The 15,754-nt window shown below is 37.0% G+C and overlaps 3 protein-coding genes across 4 annotated transcripts; 2 read left to right on the forward strand and 1 right to left on the reverse strand.

The window, feature by feature from the left end:
• The first annotated feature begins 775 nt into the window (after window positions 1-775).
• On the forward strand, window positions 776-5,929 carry LOC107610112 (glucose-1-phosphate adenylyltransferase large subunit 1). Of its 2 annotated transcripts, none has more exons than XM_016312187.3 (14): window positions 776-1,359; window positions 1,460-1,585; window positions 1,661-1,834; window positions 1,954-2,046; window positions 2,128-2,211; window positions 2,306-2,361; window positions 2,509-2,602; window positions 2,674-2,859; window positions 3,071-3,151; window positions 3,412-3,498; window positions 3,579-3,683; window positions 5,143-5,249; window positions 5,398-5,458; window positions 5,554-5,929. In XM_016312187.3, the coding sequence occupies exons 1-14, from the start codon at window positions 1,156-1,158 to the stop codon at window positions 5,653-5,655; spliced, it is 1,560 nt and encodes a 519-aa protein (XP_016167673.1). In that variant the 5' UTR covers window positions 776-1,155; the 3' UTR covers window positions 5,656-5,929. The 2 variants fall into 2 exon arrangements, with proteins under 2 accessions (XP_016167673.1, XP_016167676.1); XM_016312190.3 differs by having other exon boundaries at window positions 853-1,359; window positions 1,469-1,585.
• On the reverse strand, window positions 5,900-8,757 carry LOC107610113 (mannan endo-1,4-beta-mannosidase 7). Its single transcript, XM_016312191.3, has 5 exons — window positions 8,174-8,757; window positions 7,891-8,088; window positions 7,520-7,642; window positions 7,240-7,433; window positions 5,900-6,655 (listed from the first exon to the last, which is right to left on the reverse strand). Exons 1-5 carry the CDS (start codon window positions 8,483-8,485, stop codon window positions 6,208-6,210), a joined length of 1,275 nt encoding a protein of 424 aa, XP_016167677.1. The 5' UTR covers window positions 8,486-8,757; the 3' UTR covers window positions 5,900-6,207.
• Window positions 8,758-12,205: 3,448 nt separating this feature from the next.
• Window positions 12,206-14,054, forward strand: LOC148553967 (uncharacterized). The gene is made up of 2 exons (XM_088492886.1): window positions 12,206-13,004; window positions 13,096-14,054. The coding sequence occupies exons 1-2, from the start codon at window positions 12,206-12,208 to the stop codon at window positions 14,052-14,054; spliced, it is 1,758 nt and encodes a 585-aa protein (XP_088349012.1).
• Window positions 14,055-15,754: the final 1,700 nt, after the last annotated feature.

Consider the following 15,754-nt stretch of genomic DNA (forward strand, 5'->3'; position numbering starts at 1 on the left):
TTTTACAATCGCTACGTTACCCACCAGCTAATCAAACATCTTTAACGTTTATCTTCATCATTTACTAATGGAAATTAATTAAAAGCCAAACAATATAAAATATTAAAATCACAGTTATTGTTTTGTTCCAACTTCCATGCGACAAGTAGGAGCTGTAGATGGTAAGATGGATCTCGCGAATAACAGAATAATACATTTGTTTTGTGAAAGCATTGATGCCATATATTTGTAAATCATTACTCTCTTGAAAAGATTATAAACAAATAATAATTTCATTCTTATTTTTTATAATACCACTTTATATATGATTATTTTTATATTATATATTGTATGAATTTATAAAAAAATAACATTATTAAAGCTAAAATAACAATATATATTTCCAGATTACAAATATTACTTTTTTTTAAGCAATTGTTTTATGTTTTTCTTAAAATAGTAGTGTTTTCAAGAACAGCCAGATTAGTCAAATAACAATGTTGCCCTTAGCTTAGTAATAATATTAAATTTGATTCGATTAACGAAAAGAGGACAAATAGATATGCATTAATATTCAATTTAACTAAATATTATTTTTAACGTGCATGAATTAATTTTATTTTTGTATCTATTTTTTAATTTTTTTTGAATAATCTAATTTTTAAAATTCATCAAATTTCCAAATTGCAAAATTGTAAATAGGATCCAATCGTCTTTATAACCAAATCAAACCGATCTTTTATAATTTGATTCGGATTGATTATATGTTAAAAATTGATCCAAAGTTCCAAACAATGCACATAGCAAAGGAAGAAATATATTAACCCAATACAAGAGAGTTTCTTTAAAATAACAGATACATTACATTACATCAAAAAAAAAAAAAAAAGATGAACACGTAATTGATTGATACGGGGCCAATCCTAGAAATTTGCAGCCACTGCTGAGTCAGTGTCAGAGAAAAGAGAGTTGCAGGTTTCTCGTGACCGCTTCTGACTTTTACTCCATTCTCCATTTACATTTCCGAATTGGGTGCCAGTTTTCTCTTTCTTTGAGCTGCATATTCTTCTGTTTGATTCCTTAACTCCCCTGAAAAAAAATTGGAAAATTTATGAAAAAGGTTTAGCTTTTCTAGTTTTCATCAGTAGCCCCAGGTTTGAGACTTTGAGTTGAGCCATGGATTCAACTTGTGCAGCACTGAGTGCCACCAATCTAGTTCAACTTAGTAACAAATTTGGAAGAAACAGAGCAACTCTGTTCTGGGGTGAATCTAAAATAGCCCCTCAAATAAGAACAACAACAACGTTCTTGAGTGTTCAATCAACCAAGCCTGCAACTGCACACGCTGTTCTCACATCAGATGTGAATCAAGAGTCCACGGTAAATTACTATTACAACTGCATTGTAACAAAAATTAATCCTTTTTTTTTCCTTGATATTTTGATGAATGGATTTTGATTTGGGTGCATAATAATTTAAGGCATTCCAGGAGGAACATAATTTTGAAACCCCTGAAGCAGACCCAAAAGGTGTAGCTTCTATCATTTTGGGTGGAGGTGCTGGAACTCGCCTCTTTCCTCTTACTGGCAGAAGAGCCAAACCTGCGGTACAAATTTCTGAGAGTGGTTTTTGTTTTAATTGTTTCATGCAAGCTTTCTGGAAATTTGAATGGACTTTGCAGGTTCCAATAGGAGGGTGTTATAGACTCATTGATATCCCTATGAGCAATTGCATCAATAGTGGCATCAAGAAAATATTCATTTTAACTCAGTTCAACTCTTTCTCCCTCAATCGTCACTTGTCTCGCTTATACAGCTTTGGAAATGGCCTTAGTTTTGGGGATGGTTTTGTGGAGGTCAGTAGCAATAAATGTTATTGGATTTATAGATATGAACATGTTCATACTTACAGCAATTTATCAAGGACAAAAGCATGAGGGTGGTATAATAGTGAATCGTATCGTTCTCGTAACAGGTCTTGGCTGCAACTCAAACACCTGGAGAAACAGGGAAGAAATGGTTCCAAGGGACAGCTGATGCTGTGAGGCAATTTATATGGGTCTTTGAGGTAAAAGCTTACAGTGTTTAAAGTACTGCTTTGATATGGAAGAGGGTGAATGTGTATGTGGATTGCCAATTTGTGATGCAGGATGCCAAGAACAAGAATATTGAGAATATATTGATACTTTCTGGTGATCATCTTTACCGAATGGACTATATGAACTTTGTACAGGTACAAATTATATGATTCCTAATCAACATTACATATCTACATCAACCATTCTTAGGATTGAGTATTGTAAAGCTAATGATGACTGTCATTGCAGAAACATATCGACACAAATGCTGATATCACAGTTTCGTGTGTGCCCATGGATGATAGGTACATCTACTTGACTACACCTGATTCGGTCTGATTCAATCTTTTACAATTGAGGCATACCAATTCATTTGCAAGATGCAAAAATTTCACAGGTTTTGTTATATACTTATTTGCATTTGGAGTTGATTGCTGTTGTCTTTCTTGCAGCCGCGCATCAGATTATGGGCTGATGAAAATTGATAAAACAGGACGGATTGTACAGTTTGCAGAAAAGCCAAAGGGATCTGATCTGAAGGAAATGGTATGCTAATGGTATCTAAAGCCTCATATTTCTTACATGTTGCCTTGCTAATGCTTGATTTATAACTGCAGAAAGTTGACACCACTGTCCTCGGGTTATCTGCAGAAGAAGCAAAGAAACATCCTTACATTGCATCAATGGGTGTCTATGTCTTTAGAACTGAAACCCTGCTGAAACTACTAAGATGGAGCTGTTCTTCGTGCAATGACTTTGGATCTGAAATAATCCCATCTGCTGTGAAAGATCACAATGTCCAGGTAAGCGAATAATATAATTTTTATTCTTTTTAAAATCTTACATTAGTAACCAAAATAAACATACTTATGTTTTTTTTTTTTACCAAAGATAGGGAGACTCGAATCCGCAACCTCTTACATGAGTATGGAGAGACTATGCCATTTGAGTTATTACTCATTGGCAAACATACTTATGTTTAGCAGTAGCTTAATGTTTGCTTTTCATTCTCAGGCATATTTGTTTAATGATTACTGGGAAGATATTGGAACTATAAAGTCTTTCTTTGACGCAAATTTGGCCCTTACAGAGCAGGTTTGTTAAAACCTATCCTTTGATTTCTTCTAATTTTTCCTCATTAACTGATTGTTTCCATGGTAATAAATTCGACTAGAATTAAGTGGGGTGGGTGATTATAAAGTCCAGAAATGAACGATTATCATAGTTATATTAAAAAACAGATGGAATCTTTCAAGATGATGAAAAGCATAATATATGATTCAGAACTTGGAATGTTTCACAATTCAGAAAGAAAACTCTACTAAATTTTTAATCATATATGTTATCATTTGCAGCCTCCAAAATTTGAATTCTATGATCCAAAGACTCCTTTCTTCACTTCCCCAAGGTTCCTACCACCCACTAAAGTAGAAAAATGCAAGGTATGACAGCAAACTATAAGATTGCTTGATTAGTTTCTGTTGTTGGTGGTACTTTTTGAATGTGCAAACGATTGACACAGATCGTGGATGCAATTATTTCTCATGGGTGCTTCTTGAGGGAGTGCAGCGTTCAACATTCTATTGTTGGGGTGCGCTCACGTCTAGAGTCCGGTGTGGAGCTTAAGGTAAATCTGATTCGCTTTTCACTCCTCTATACTTGCTCAATATGACAAGACTATAAGTCTATAACTATAATACATCTGTCAAGTGCTTGTTTGGACGTCATTAAATGCTTGTTTTGGTGTTATTATCTTGATAAAAAAAATATATTTTTAATGAAAAAAAAGATTTTTTTTTTTAGTGTGTTTGTTAAATTTCTAGTAGTAAAAGTAAAAGCACTAGAAAAATAAAAAAAAAATCTTTTTTAAGAAGATGTAATTTACATCTTTTTTAAAAGATCTTTTTTCTTAAAAAAAAGATGTTTTTCATATAATTAAAAAACAAAAAAGTACTTTTATATTGTTATACGCAAATATAATTGATAGATAAAAAGATTTTTTTGTATGAGATATCCAAACATAAAATTACTTTTACTTTTATATAAGATCTTTTAAAAAAGATAATTCGAAAAAATATATTTTTTTAGAAGCTCACCCAAACAAGCCCAAATCAATAAAAAAAAATCTTTTTTCAATGAAAAAAGATCTTTTTTTTTATTTTCTAGTGTGTTTGGAAAATTTCTAATAATAAAAGTAAAAGTACTAGAAAAAAAAATCTTTTTTGAGAAACTACAATTTACATTTTTTTTAAAAGATCTTTTTTTCTTAAAAAAAAGGATGTTTTTCACATAATAAATGAACAAAAAAGTACTTTTATCTTATTTTATCTAAACAAAATTGATAAATTAAAAAGATTTTTTTACATGAGATATCCAAACATAAAATCACTTTTACTTTTGTAAAAAATCTTTTAAAAAATTATATTTTTCGAGAATGGCGCCTAGATTCAAGATCAGGGTGCTTATTTCACTTTGAAACAGGTTATGTTAACATTATTTCTAGATGAGCCCTTTGGCAAAATGTAAATTGTAGCTTCTTGAGTTGATACCTTGAGTTAGGGTGAACGCGGATTGGATCGGATATGGCCAAAATCTTGATCTGATCCACACTAAAATCATCGGATTGGATCCAATATCGCAATTTTTAAGTTTGGATCCGATCGGATCGGATATCGGATATATTCGCAAAACACAAAAATATTTTTAAAAGCTTATTTTTATTAAAAAAATATTAATAAAATTCCTTTTTCCTGCTCTTTTAAATGTTTACTCTTAAAATAATATTAAACATACGTTTCTTAAATAATAAAATTAAAATAATACAACATATGTGATAATTATTAGTTGAAATAAAACATAAGAAGAATATTTAATTATTTATTTATTTATTTTTGCGGATCCGCGGATATGCGGATACCTACATAAAATCCGCAATCCGATCCTATAAGTGTGCGGATCGGATCCATATCCGCAATTTTCGGGTCGGATTTGGATAAATACCACGGATATGCGGATCGGATCCGATCCATGAACACCCCTATTGAGTGATGGATATTTTTAAGCCTTTTATGACCTTTGGTTTTCAGGATACCATGATGATGGGTGCTGATTATTATCAAACTGAGTCTGAAATTGCATCCTTTCTAGCAGAAGGAAAGGTTCCAATTGGTGTGGGAGAGAATACCAAAATCAGGTTTCATTAATATGTCTCTTAAATAACTAGTTTGATTCATATATTATTGGACTCTAAAGCAACAGTCGAAGAAACTCGATTACTTGCCATAACCCCAATGGTTCCCTACATTTTTGTGTCTGCTAATTTCATACTCAACATTTTGAAGGAATTGTATCATTGACAAGAATGCCAAGATAGGAAGAAATGTGATTATTGCAAATGGTGATGTAAGTGCTGCTTCCGAAAATTGCTGTAAAAAGATTTAGTTACTGAGTTTTTATCTAGACTTGTCTGAATATATAAATGTATATTGATTTCTCAGGGTGTGGAAGAAGCAGACAGGCCTAATGAAGGATTCTACATTAGGTCTGGCATCACAGTTGTTCTAAAAAATGCAACAATCAAAGATGGAACAGTAATATGAAGCCCTTCAAATCATCAAGCGTGCCTCTTTGTCTAAGACCTTATTTATAATTAACTCGCTGAATATTTGTAGATGTAGCATTGGCTTCTTGTATATTAGTACAATTTAGTTCCAGGAAAGAACTTATTAGTTTTTGAATAAGTAATATAGCCAGAGCTTATTTCTCTTGATCATAAGTAATAATTACGTGTAACAAATAGGACTACATGTTCATGATATAAAATTCCAATAATGAGAAGTCATATGTAGTAGAGGGATACTATATTATTATGAAGTAACAATCCATGGACAGAACATGTTTACAAATTGCTGATCACAATTACATTTGTAAGACTATGAAATTCAGAAGTCACTAGTAATTAGTAAGAACATAAACAATAATATACCACTCATCTTTAGTGGAGCGGAGGGACACTATTGTGAAGAACAATTCATTGTCAAACAATGCTTACAAATTTGGCAACTCTTGTTTCCTCGGTCTCACTCTCAGCTTTTTTTTTTCTCACTCATAAAATATATAGTAATATGACATATTGCATGGTGAAGCTTATCTCAGTTTCTGGCATCAGAGCCACCATGCCATTGTGAGCTTCTGATTTCCCTTGCTTTGTTCCATTTCTCAATGTTTCTAAGTCTGGCATACATCTTGCGAATTCGGTTCAGCTTCTGAGACTCTTGAGAGATCAAAGCAGCCATGGAGGGGTTCTCATCTAACACAACCTCATAACCGTCTCGGAACGAATCCAGTCCTTGAGCCAGAAGTTGCCAGAACAAGCCGCCAACAGCGGCACCACCACCACTTGCCGATGAGTATATGGCAGAATACACGGTGTTGTAAAACCTTTCCCTTGGTTCTAAGTTAGAACCAAAACTCTTTGTTGAAACACCAAACTCCCCAACTAGTATTGGCTTGTGAAGGGTGTTTTGTGCATCTTGGATGTGCTCATTTAGCCACTTTCCCAAGAAAGATATTTGATCTTCATAGCTTGAGCTTGATAACCTGCTCATGGAAAGTAGCATACAACCACTTCATCGTCATGGTAATAGCCATATCACTAATCTATATAACTATGTTAGAAGAATTTTTAATGTGTACATAGTTAACAATAACAATAGTATGATCATTGATAGATCAAAATCTAACAATTCTAAGAATTTGTTTGGTGAATTTTTAAGAATATATATTTTTTAAAATATCTTTTAAAAAAGTAAAAATAATTTGACATTTGAATATCTCATATAAAAATATCTTTTTATTTATTAATTATGTTTGAGTATAACAATATAAAAGTATTTATTTATTTATTATGTTAAAATATTTTTTTACGCAAAAAAGATTTTTAAAAAAGATATAAATTATAATTTCTTAAAAAATATATTTTTTAATTTTTATAGTGTTTTTATTCTTATCATAAAAAATTGTTAAATATATTAAAAAATATTATTTTTTCTTTTGAAAAAAGTTTTTTTTTTTTTTTTTACAATTTAATGCTATCCAATTACGGAGTAAATTGTGGCATTCATAGTAACAGTTTGCATTATTTGATAAAGTAATAATGGTAGGTGAATAATAAAGAAGCAGACCATTGATCAGGGTAGGCGTGGACTGTTGCAAAATCAATGGCGGGGATTTGGTTATTAGCAATAAAATCTGTTCCAACTTGGAAGTTGGGATTAGAGTCACTCTTTGATTGACCATAGAAACCCTCAAGACCAGCTTCTAGCAAGTGGTTTCCATCTATGGATTTCAAGTAAGATGCCATCTCACTAATCCAACCCTGTGAAACCATTAAACATTAGGTTGTGTGTCGGTGACGAAACTTGGAATCCTAATTGCAAGTGATGCAATCTCGTTAGTTTATACCTGAACTGTATTTCCTGATTGATCTGATTTGCACCTAATCTCGTTCATAAGCTCCCAAGCCATTATGGTTGGGTCATCTTTGTAAGCAACACCAGTGATGCTGTTACGTCTTGTAAGTACAGTCTACAATAACAAAACATAAACAAAAACTTGGATTCATCCAACACTTTTTACCAGGCCATCACGGAAAGCTCTTGACCAGAACATAAAATAAAAAGACATTACATCCAACTTAAAATTTAAAAATAATAAATTAATAGTCTTTCATCTTGTAAATTCCTCATTCTTCTTTGCAGACTAACTTCATACATTCCTCACGCTTGTAACGTTAACTGAAAGGATAGGCAAAAATAAAGCATGGTTATGATTACCTTGATATGATTTTTGTAGTATCCCTTAACAACTGAATTTGTGAAGAAATCGTCCTCAGAATAAATGGACTGTCCACCCTCATTCCTTGCCCACTCCACATATTGCTTCTTCCCTCCAAAATTCTCATAGTTATCCACCAAACTCAACACAAGCTTTATCCCATATTTTCCGGCTTCCGCTATTACAAAGTCCAACCCCTTTTAATTTCAGTCCAATGTGAAATGAATCAGTAACAGATATAATATACTACTACTAATTGAAGATTAAAAGATTAAAAAGTACCTGGAACATTTGCTCATTATAAGAACCAGGAGAGTATTGAAGAGGTTTATATCCACCATCACTGAAAGCCCAAGTTCTTGCAATGTTAAGGCCATTATTTGAAGCCTCTTGAAATGTAGAGGAGACCTTGGTCCTCTGAGATGGATCAGAGGCCATGTACATGAGCCAGTAAGCATTGAAACCATGGGCATAGTAGGGGCTACCATTCAGCACAAGCTGCACCCCTCTTGTCTTCACAAAACCATCTGCTTCTACTTCAACTGCCACTAACAGAACCAACAAACCAGCTCCAAAGAACCACTGCTTCATCATGGTGCTTAATTGTTTTACTTTGTGTTGTTGTGATCTCAATGTATGTTGGGTTTTGAAGCAAATGAAGATTCTGTCCTTGTTTATAGAGCAAGTGTCTCGGTTGGAATATATAAGATTTCACATCAGTGAATAAAGGTGATCCAAATGCGAGAAAATTACAGAAAAGGGGCGTGGTGGTTAAGCAAGAGGAGAGGGTGTCCAATCCGTAATGGCCCGACAATGAGGGTGGGCCTTGGAGAACATGCACATGACCACAACCCTCACATGATACTGTCCCTCATGGTCATGGTATGCAATTATGCATACCTATTTGGGTACGATAAATATCCGAGTCATTTACTTTTTATGTATTCGTTTCTAATTTATTATTTTGTCAAATTATCTAGCTAGATACTCATGCAATTATGCCATAAAAAGTTCTAGTAAACGAGTATTAAAGAATACTAATTAACGTTAATGATCTTTACGTTAGAACTCGAACGTAATTAGCAATATTATTAAATTAGATTATTATAACTTCACTAGTGCTATATGGAGGGGATTCGTCCTGCCTAGGGTCGAATTATTTTCGTGGTTTGTCTTGGTTGAGAGGGTGAATACTAAAGAAAGACTATGCAGATTAGGGGTCATTAACCAGCTTGATAATTCGTGTGCGTTATGCTGTAAGGCTGTTGAGTCTATTTTTCATCTGTTTCTCGGGTGTGAGATCACTTGGCAGGTGTGGGGTGCTTGGCTGTACACTTTTGGAAGAGACTGGACCGTATCAGGTACACTAAAGCAACACTTTGAGAGCTGGACGACTGCCGCACAGAGAAAGGATGAGAGGAAGAAGTGGTTGGTTGGTTTCTTTGCTGTAATTTGGACAATTTGGCTGGAAAGGAATAATCGAGTGTTCAATAATAAAGGCTCAAATGTCGTGGAAATCTCCAACAGATCCTTTGTGCTCTCCGACGAGTGAATTGGGGGTGCTCCCTTTGGTTGTTGATGGCAATGCCGAAGATGACTAGGGGTTGTTTACTCTCTTAAGTTAGTAGTTCTATTTTATTTTATGCTCAGTTGTACTTATGTTTCTTGGTTTCTGTTTACTCCACCTAGTGTGTTGAGCTTTTCATTCAAAAAAAATTATTGAAATTAGATTTTTTCAATTAATAGTATAACTGATCTGGTATGTTCTTGAAGGTATTTTTAATTTATTTTATTTGATTAATTTAAATATGTTAATTAATTATTTATCTATTTGATTTAATTAAAATAAATATTAAATTATTTAATATTTTATTTGATCACATTAACTATAATTAATAAATAATATAAATAATTTGATTTGACTGAAATAAATAAATTAATTTTATTTTAATTTGTATTTTTTTATTTTATGTATTTTAATTAATAATTTTTAAAATTGTGATAATTTTTACATAGCATATTTATAAAATACTTTTATTTATTTGACTTATTATACTGAGCCAAATAATTATAATTAATTTATTATATTAATTATTTTATTTAATTAATTCAAAGAGTAATACTATATATTTAAATTTTTTTATGAATTAAGTCTATCTAAATTAAACAATAAGATTTAGAGTAATGCTATCTATAATTGATTTTTGTTGATATTAGACTAATTTTATTAAACTTGATTAATGAAAATACTTAAATGTGTAGTATTATTCTAATTGAAATATATATTATTTGATTTAAGTTATTGTCACGTTAATATATAAATTTTTTTGATTTGACTGAAATACATAAATTAATTTTGTTTTAATTTGTATTAATTTTTTATTTTATATATTTTAATTTATAATTTTTAAAAGTGTTATCATTTTTACATAGTATATTTATAAAATATTTTTATTTATTTGAGTTATTATACCAAGCGAAACAATTATAATTAATTTATTATATCAATTATTTCATTTAAGTAATTCAAAAAATTGAAATATATATTATTTGATTCAATTTTTTGTCAAGCTAATATTATGAATCATTATTTACCTAAAGTTCTTATTCATTTTCTTCTTTGATCTTAAATATTTTAATTTTAAATTTTAAATTTTTATTCATTGTTTATATTTCTTTTTTATTTTAATATCAAATCTAATATTTCTATTAATATTTTTTTGTAATTTATTGTCTAATAGTTATATGCTCATCATCAATTATATAATTATAAATATTTTTTTAATTTATTAAAAAAATAATTTCATTAATTCCTTTTTTATTTTACTTATTTTTGTATTTTATAACTTATTCACAGTAAAAAAGTCATATATGCTAGAAGAGAATCTCATTTTTTTACCAATTATTCTTCCATTTGGTAATACATTTTTTTCCTTATGATGCATTATTTCTACGTTTTGATATTTTTCTATATACTATAAAACATTATTATTCATTATTGTACTCTATCTCCTCAATTTTTTTATTTTTCATATTTATTTGTTTTTATATTTTTTATTATAAATTTTATCATTTTTATCCTATACAAGTTAATTTATCATAACTCTTTTCACATGTTGATTCTTCTAAATATCTAAATTATATTCCATATGTGCTTAATTTCATTTTTAATTTGGAAGATTGGGTGATAAAATAACATTGATGAAGGTTGTTGTGTGTTCGGTAGGTCGGGTACCGGACGGTTCGGGTTAGGATCCTGAGGTCAATGCTTCGGACGGTGGAGGAGCTCGTCTGGCCGTGGTTTCCTGGTTCCGGGTGAGCGAGGTCCCGAGCACTTCTGATGGGAAAAAGGGGGGGGTGCCACCTGCAAAGACACTCCGACGCCCTTGTCAGAATATGTGCAGGCGGAGAGGGAATGATGTGTGAATGTGACGTACCTTGGGGGGAGAGCCAGTCTCCCCCTTATATACATGTCAGTGGTGGGCCCTTCGAATGGGCAGGCCCATGTCCTCAAAGGTGCTGTCCCACGGCTGTGAGCGAGCCGTACGGGACGCGTGTCCGGGTCGGGTGGAGGACGCACCATTGGGCCGGCGGGGTCTCGGGTTGGGCTGACCCGCGCGAGTCTTGGGCCAGGCCGTAACAGTGCCCCCGACGCGTCAGCGATGACCGTGGAGGTCATTGGTGGCGCGTGACGTTAACACTCATGCGTTGTCGTTGGGTCGGCTGATCGTGGGAGGGACGCGTCCCTTGTGTGCGTGTCTCTTGATCTGCTGTGGTATTTGTTTGCCGTTTCGTTCTCCGCGCTGGGCATTTAATGCTCATAATGATTTGAAAAAACCCGTGCGCAAAGACTATCTTGCCTCTGCTTCCTTTCGCGCTTTTGGGGGTGGTTTTTAAACAGTTTTCTCCCTATCCACCCCCACTCTTATCATTTCCAACTTCTTCTCTCCCTAATATCCAAAGTTTCCTGCGCGAACTCCTTCCTGCTTCAACTTCCAGCCCAGATTTCTCTCATCGTTCCAGGTAATCTTCTGATTTCTCTCTTCTGGTGTCTGCGTTATGCTCTGTTATTGTGTGATTTGTTGTTTGTATCTACTGCATGGCTGGTTTTATTTTTGTTAAGGGGTTTTTCCAGTGTTGGGATAGGTGGGTTAGGAGAGGGGTACCATTCCAGGATAGGCTTTTTTGGGTGGTTTGTGAGGTGGGCGTAGTTTTTAGCCGTATCTGGTCATGATTGAGTTGAAAAGGCGTAGTTTCTGAGTTTTTTCGGGCTCCCGACCTCATAGACTAACGGAGTGGTACCCCGCTGTAGGTATGCCTCGTGTTGTCTCCCGGTCTTCCGGATCCGCTGCGGCTTACGACCCGTACGCTTGGGTGACAGACGATATAAGGAGTTCACCCAACCAGATGGACTTGGAGGAATTGACGGAGTTCCGGCAAGCCGGTTACCTGTGTGGGGGTACTGACGAGGAGGCCAACTACGAGGCCATTGTCCCGCTTCCTCGCGAGCGTATTTATGAGCTTAATTTTCATTCTCCTCGCGTCCCCGATTGGATTTGGTTTTACAAGTCCATGTTCACACAAGTCGGTGTTCGGATACCGTTCTCCGATTTTCAAATGGCGCTGCTGAACCGGATATCCGTCTGTCCGTCTCAACTTCATCCGAACAGCTGGGCTTCGATCCGCTGCTTCGAGATGGTCTGCGAGTACTTGGAGCTACCGGCGTCGGTGGACGTTTTTCTCTTTTATTTCAACCTTACCAACCCCTCCAAACAGGGGAAAGCAAGAAAAGGGTTTCTTTCTTTCCGTGCTGCCCAGGGTAGGAAGATTTTTAGCCTTTTTGAGGATTCCTACCATGGTTTCAAAGATAAGTATTTCAAGGTTCGTCCTGTCAAGGGTCGCCATCCCTTATGGTTGTCGTTAGAGGGGGAGCGCCTTATCCAGACTTACTGGAGCTTCGGCGCGGGGTCGAATCCTTTTGTGAAAGTGTCGTACAAGAGGTTGTCGGCTGTAGATAAGAATATAGCGAACGTTCTTCTCGCTATCTTTGAAAAGAATCCTGTGAATCCCCACCTTCTTATGGGTGAACGGGAGGCCGGCCGGAGCTATATTCGTGAGTTGCCTTTTTTGTTTATCTATGTTTCTTTGTCGTTGTTCTTCTTCTTTCCGGTTTGACGACTAACGTTCTTGTTCTTTAATCGCAGTGGAAATGTCTGCCACCGTGACCGGTCTCGAGAACCTGATGAAGACCTTTTTTGAGGCTAGTGATGATGAGAATGCCAAAGAAAAGGGGGCCGGCAAGTCGGAGGGTCCGTCAGGGGAAAAAGAGGGTCAGGCTTCCCCTGCCCAGGATACCGAGACGTCGGGAAAGCAGGGCTTAGGGGGTCGAGTTTCCCCTACCCATGAGGAGGGACCTGCCGACGGGAAGGCGACCCTCTCCCCCCACCCAGATAGCGACGTGGAGCTTATCCACACTCCTAAGAAGCGAAAGATGTCTTCCAGCCCGGAGGGGGTCCTAACCGTAATGGAGAGGAATTTTGATGCCTCCAAGTTCATTGACTCCCAGTTGATACCCGGGACGGAAGAGCATTTTCATGCAACCGAACTGTCCGGACAGGCGAGGTGGATGTATCGCACCTTGCTTCGTGGGGCCGTGATAGCTCGGAAGGCTGAGTTTGAGCTATCTGGTATGGAGGCGCTTCGGAGGAAACTTGAGTCTTCCGTTAAGGCGAATAATGACTTTAAGGCTCAAGTTGAGCTCCTCCAGGGTCAGCTGTCCGAGATGGGGGGAAAGCTTAATGCTGCTGAGGAGAAGTCGTCGTTTATTGCGGAGAGGCTGAAGGCGTCCGATGAGACCGTGGCTCGGCTTCTTGAGCGTGAGATGACATTAGAAAATCAACTGAACGCCGCTCAGGGTCGAGTTGTCGCTTTGGAAAAGGAACGGGAGCAGGCCATCTCGGAGGCGAAGGCCGCTAAGGCAGAGGCCGTTGATTTTAAGAAGAAGCTTAAGGTGGCCAAGGAGCAAGGGAAGAATGCCATCTTGATGACCGAAGATGCCCTGAAGGCCCAGCTGAAGATTGCTGCTCCTGATTTCGAGATCTCGTCAATTGGTGTTTTCAAGACTATCCAGGACGGGAAAATTGTCGATATGCCGAGGAAGTGAAGTCTTGTAACTTGGGATATTTTGTAATGTATTTGTTGAACAACCTGTTGGTGCTTTGTCGTTTTGTTTGCCTTGAACAATTTTACGTGTTCGTTGCGTATTTTGACATTTTGTAAGTTATCATCGTTCGATTGCTATGATTTCTTGCTTGTTTCATTATTTTGTCGTGTTGTCGTTTTCGTGTTACCGTTTATTCTGGGCGGGCTTATGTCTTGTGCCCGTCTTGCCGTTTTCGCATTTGGTAGCAGTTCGGACCGATTCGGTCGCGTAGTCATTGAATTGGTTGAGGCCTATGAGCCGTCTGGCTCCCGGGGTGATCAGTCCCGGGGTGCCGTTTTAGATTTTGGTCACGAGGAACAGATATCAAGTAAGAAAGTTTTAAAAAATTTGAACAAGTAAAATTTACTCGACAGTTGGGTAAGTATTTGACAAGGTAAGTGAACAAGTTGAATTAACATGTGGATGGGGCGAATACTAACTCTCTGGCTAGGCTCTCTGGTCGTTGAGCCGGTGGGTCAGGAGTAGAACCTCTTTAGGTTGCTTGCGTTCCATGTTCTGGGTATTTCCCTGCCGTCCAGTTTTTCGAGTTTGTAAGCGCCCTTGCCGAGTACCTCCCTTACCCTGTAGGGGCCTTCCCAATTTACCGCCAGCTTGCCTTCTCCTGGGGTCGGGACGCCGATGTCGTTGCGTCGCAGGACGAGATCCCCTTTTTCGAAGTCTCGTTTGAGGACTTTTGCGTTGTAACGCAGGGCTATTCTTTGTTTCAGCGCCGTTTCTGTTAGGTGAGCCATCTCCCTTGTTTCTTCGATCAGGTCTTTCTCAATCGCTTCGTTCATGCCCGCGAGGAGTAGTCGGGGGCTTGGTTCGCCGATTTCGACTGGTATCACCGCGTCGACCCCATAGGTTAGGCGAAAGGGGGTTTCCCCCGTGGCGCTTTGCTCGGTTGTCCGGTAGGACCATAAGACGGAGGGGAGTTCGTCGGCCCAGTTTCCCTTCTTGCTGTCTAGGCGCTTCTTTAGACCAAGAAGGATGACTTTGTTTGCGGCCTCTACCTGCCCGTTTGTTTGGGGATGTTCTACTGAGGAGAACTTTTGCTTTATCCCCAGGCCAGAGAGGAATTCCATGAACTTCTTGTCGGTGAACTGGGTCCCATTGTCCGAGATAACGACCTCTGGGATGCCGAAACGGGTTATCACCTGCCTCCACATGAACTTCCGGCAGTTGGAGGACGATATGGTGGCTAGTGGTTCAGCTTCTACCCATTTGGTGTAGTAGTCAATGGCCACAATGAGGTATTTGACTTGTCCTGGGCCGACCGGGAAGGGTCCCAGGAGGTCGACTCCCCATTGTGAAAAAGGACGTGTAGTCGTTAGCGAGCTTAGCTCGGAGGCTGGTGCCTTGTGAAAGTTGGCGTTTTGTTGACACTTTGTGCATTTTGTGACAAATTCCTTCGAGTCCTTCATCATTGTTGGCCAGTAGTATCCTGCTCGGACGAGCTTCCTTGCTAGGGCTTTGCCCCCGATGTGATGTCCGCAACACCCTTCGTGGACTTCTCTAAGCACGTAGTCCGTTTGGTCGGGGTGCAAACACTTCAATAGGGGTTGGCTGAGTCCCTTTTTGAATAGTTGTCCCTGTATGATTGCGTATCTGGCCGCCTCCCTTCTTAAAGCTTTGGCCGCCTTCTCATCTTCGGGTAACTT

Source organism: Arachis ipaensis, chromosome B7 (genome assembly GCF_059453495.1).
Source record: "Arachis ipaensis isolate K30076 ecotype BB chromosome B7, ASM5945349v1, whole genome shotgun sequence".
NCBI classification, from domain to species: Eukaryota; Viridiplantae; Streptophyta; class Magnoliopsida; order Fabales; family Fabaceae; genus Arachis; species Arachis ipaensis.